This window comes from Aplysia californica, unplaced genomic scaffold, assembly GCF_000002075.1.
Source record: "Aplysia californica isolate F4 #8 unplaced genomic scaffold, AplCal3.0 scaffold01660, whole genome shotgun sequence".
NCBI classification, from domain to species: Eukaryota; Metazoa; Mollusca; class Gastropoda; order Aplysiida; family Aplysiidae; genus Aplysia; species Aplysia californica.
In genome coordinates, this window is record NW_004798930.1 from 45,149 (window position 1) to 46,583 (window position 1,435).

Below are 1,435 nucleotides of genomic sequence, written 5' to 3' on the forward strand. Positions count from 1 at the left end.
TCATCATCATCATCATCATCATCATCATCATCATCATCATCATCATCATCATCGAAAAACGTTGGAGACTGAGAAGAATTTCCAAAATTTTACACTTTCAACGTTTCGCCATCTTAGGGCTTCCTCAGGAACATGTTATAAACAGTGACATTAATGACTATACTAGAACTAAGCTCAAGCGCGTACACATACGTCACAATGCTGACATCATGATCATCATTATCATCATGATCATCATGACGATGATGACGATGATGATTATTTCGTTAGTATGTTTCATTAGTCCAGCCATTTTGTCGTTCATCCTCCAGTTACTACTTTCATCTATCATAATTTTCTATCAATAGGTTTTATGTTTTCCCTCTCTTTCCAGGCCACCCGGAGTCGAAAGGATACGTCTCAAGGTACATCAGCTGGCAGTACGAAGATTCGCTCAAGAAATGTCAAGGTCGAATCATAAGACACATCTGTATCTTCTCAGCCTTTGACCTCCACGTCCTCATCACCATGAAACAAATGGCTGCTAACAAATTCGACTTGACCTTTGACCCTATCGCCTACGGGTGCATGGAAGAGCAGATACAAAGAAAGACCAGCACAGGCAAATCCTTAAGCTTGAACACCTACGAGAATTTGTTTTTTGTAAAATTCAAGCCAGATTTACAGACCACCAAACCCCAAAAGAGTGTCGTCTCTACGACCACACGCCTAACGACGAGCTCAACATCCCGTAGCAGACAGAAGGATAGCTAAACAGATTGACCGACAGACAGACAGACAGACAGACAGACAGACAGACAGACAATAGCAGTGGCGGATGACAGCCTTCTGTTCATAATAATGCATTCCATAATTATATTATTTGTACTACCAAACCAAGCGCTCTTTTCCTAGACCGGCCCCTGTAGTGTAGTAGCTAGACGCTACAATATCATGTGCAGAATACGAGCGATCACGCCCTTTTCTTTCCATGAGGAAACGTCTAGATTTGTTTGCTACCTTCGAATTACAAAGTTCTATCTGGCCGTTTTGAGTTACCAAAACCTTGAGTTCAGAAACCAAATGTTCTATCTGCTCTAGCAAAATCGTAATATTATTCTGAATTGTTATCAAAGTATTCAAAAAATTGCGTTCGAAAAAGCTTGGTGTGATAGAAAACTCAAAATTTGTAACGACAAATTTCTAATAACTAGGTTCTGAGCAAATAGAACCTTGTAATTCTAAGGTAGCGCTGTGTTTGCTATTACAGCTAGTAGCTCCCACCGTTAGATCAGTTGGCATTATGTTGGACAAGGGAACGGATGACCCTGGGAAGATCAAAGCCTGATTCACGATTCATCAAACTCCAAAAGAAAAAAGAGCAACAGCTACGAAACAAAACCAACCCAGACTTTTCTATAGGCATGAAAACTTGGGTGGGGGAAGGGGGGGGGGG

The 1,435-nt window shown here is 41.1% G+C and overlaps 1 protein-coding gene across 1 annotated transcript in view; it reads left to right on the plus strand.

Annotated features, from left to right (window-relative positions):
- The window catches only part of LOC101861489 (beta-1,3-galactosyl-O-glycosyl-glycoprotein beta-1,6-N-acetylglucosaminyltransferase), a gene marked incomplete at its 5' end in the record, with an annotated part of 39,881 nt that extends 38,452 nt beyond the window's left edge, over nucleotides 1-1,429 (plus strand). Inside the window, 1 exon segment of the mRNA XM_005113149.3 lies at nucleotides 374-1,429. Within this exon segment, the coding sequence (XP_005113206.2) occupies nucleotides 374-753 (380 nt within the window).
- Nucleotides 1,430-1,435: the final 6 nt, after the last annotated feature.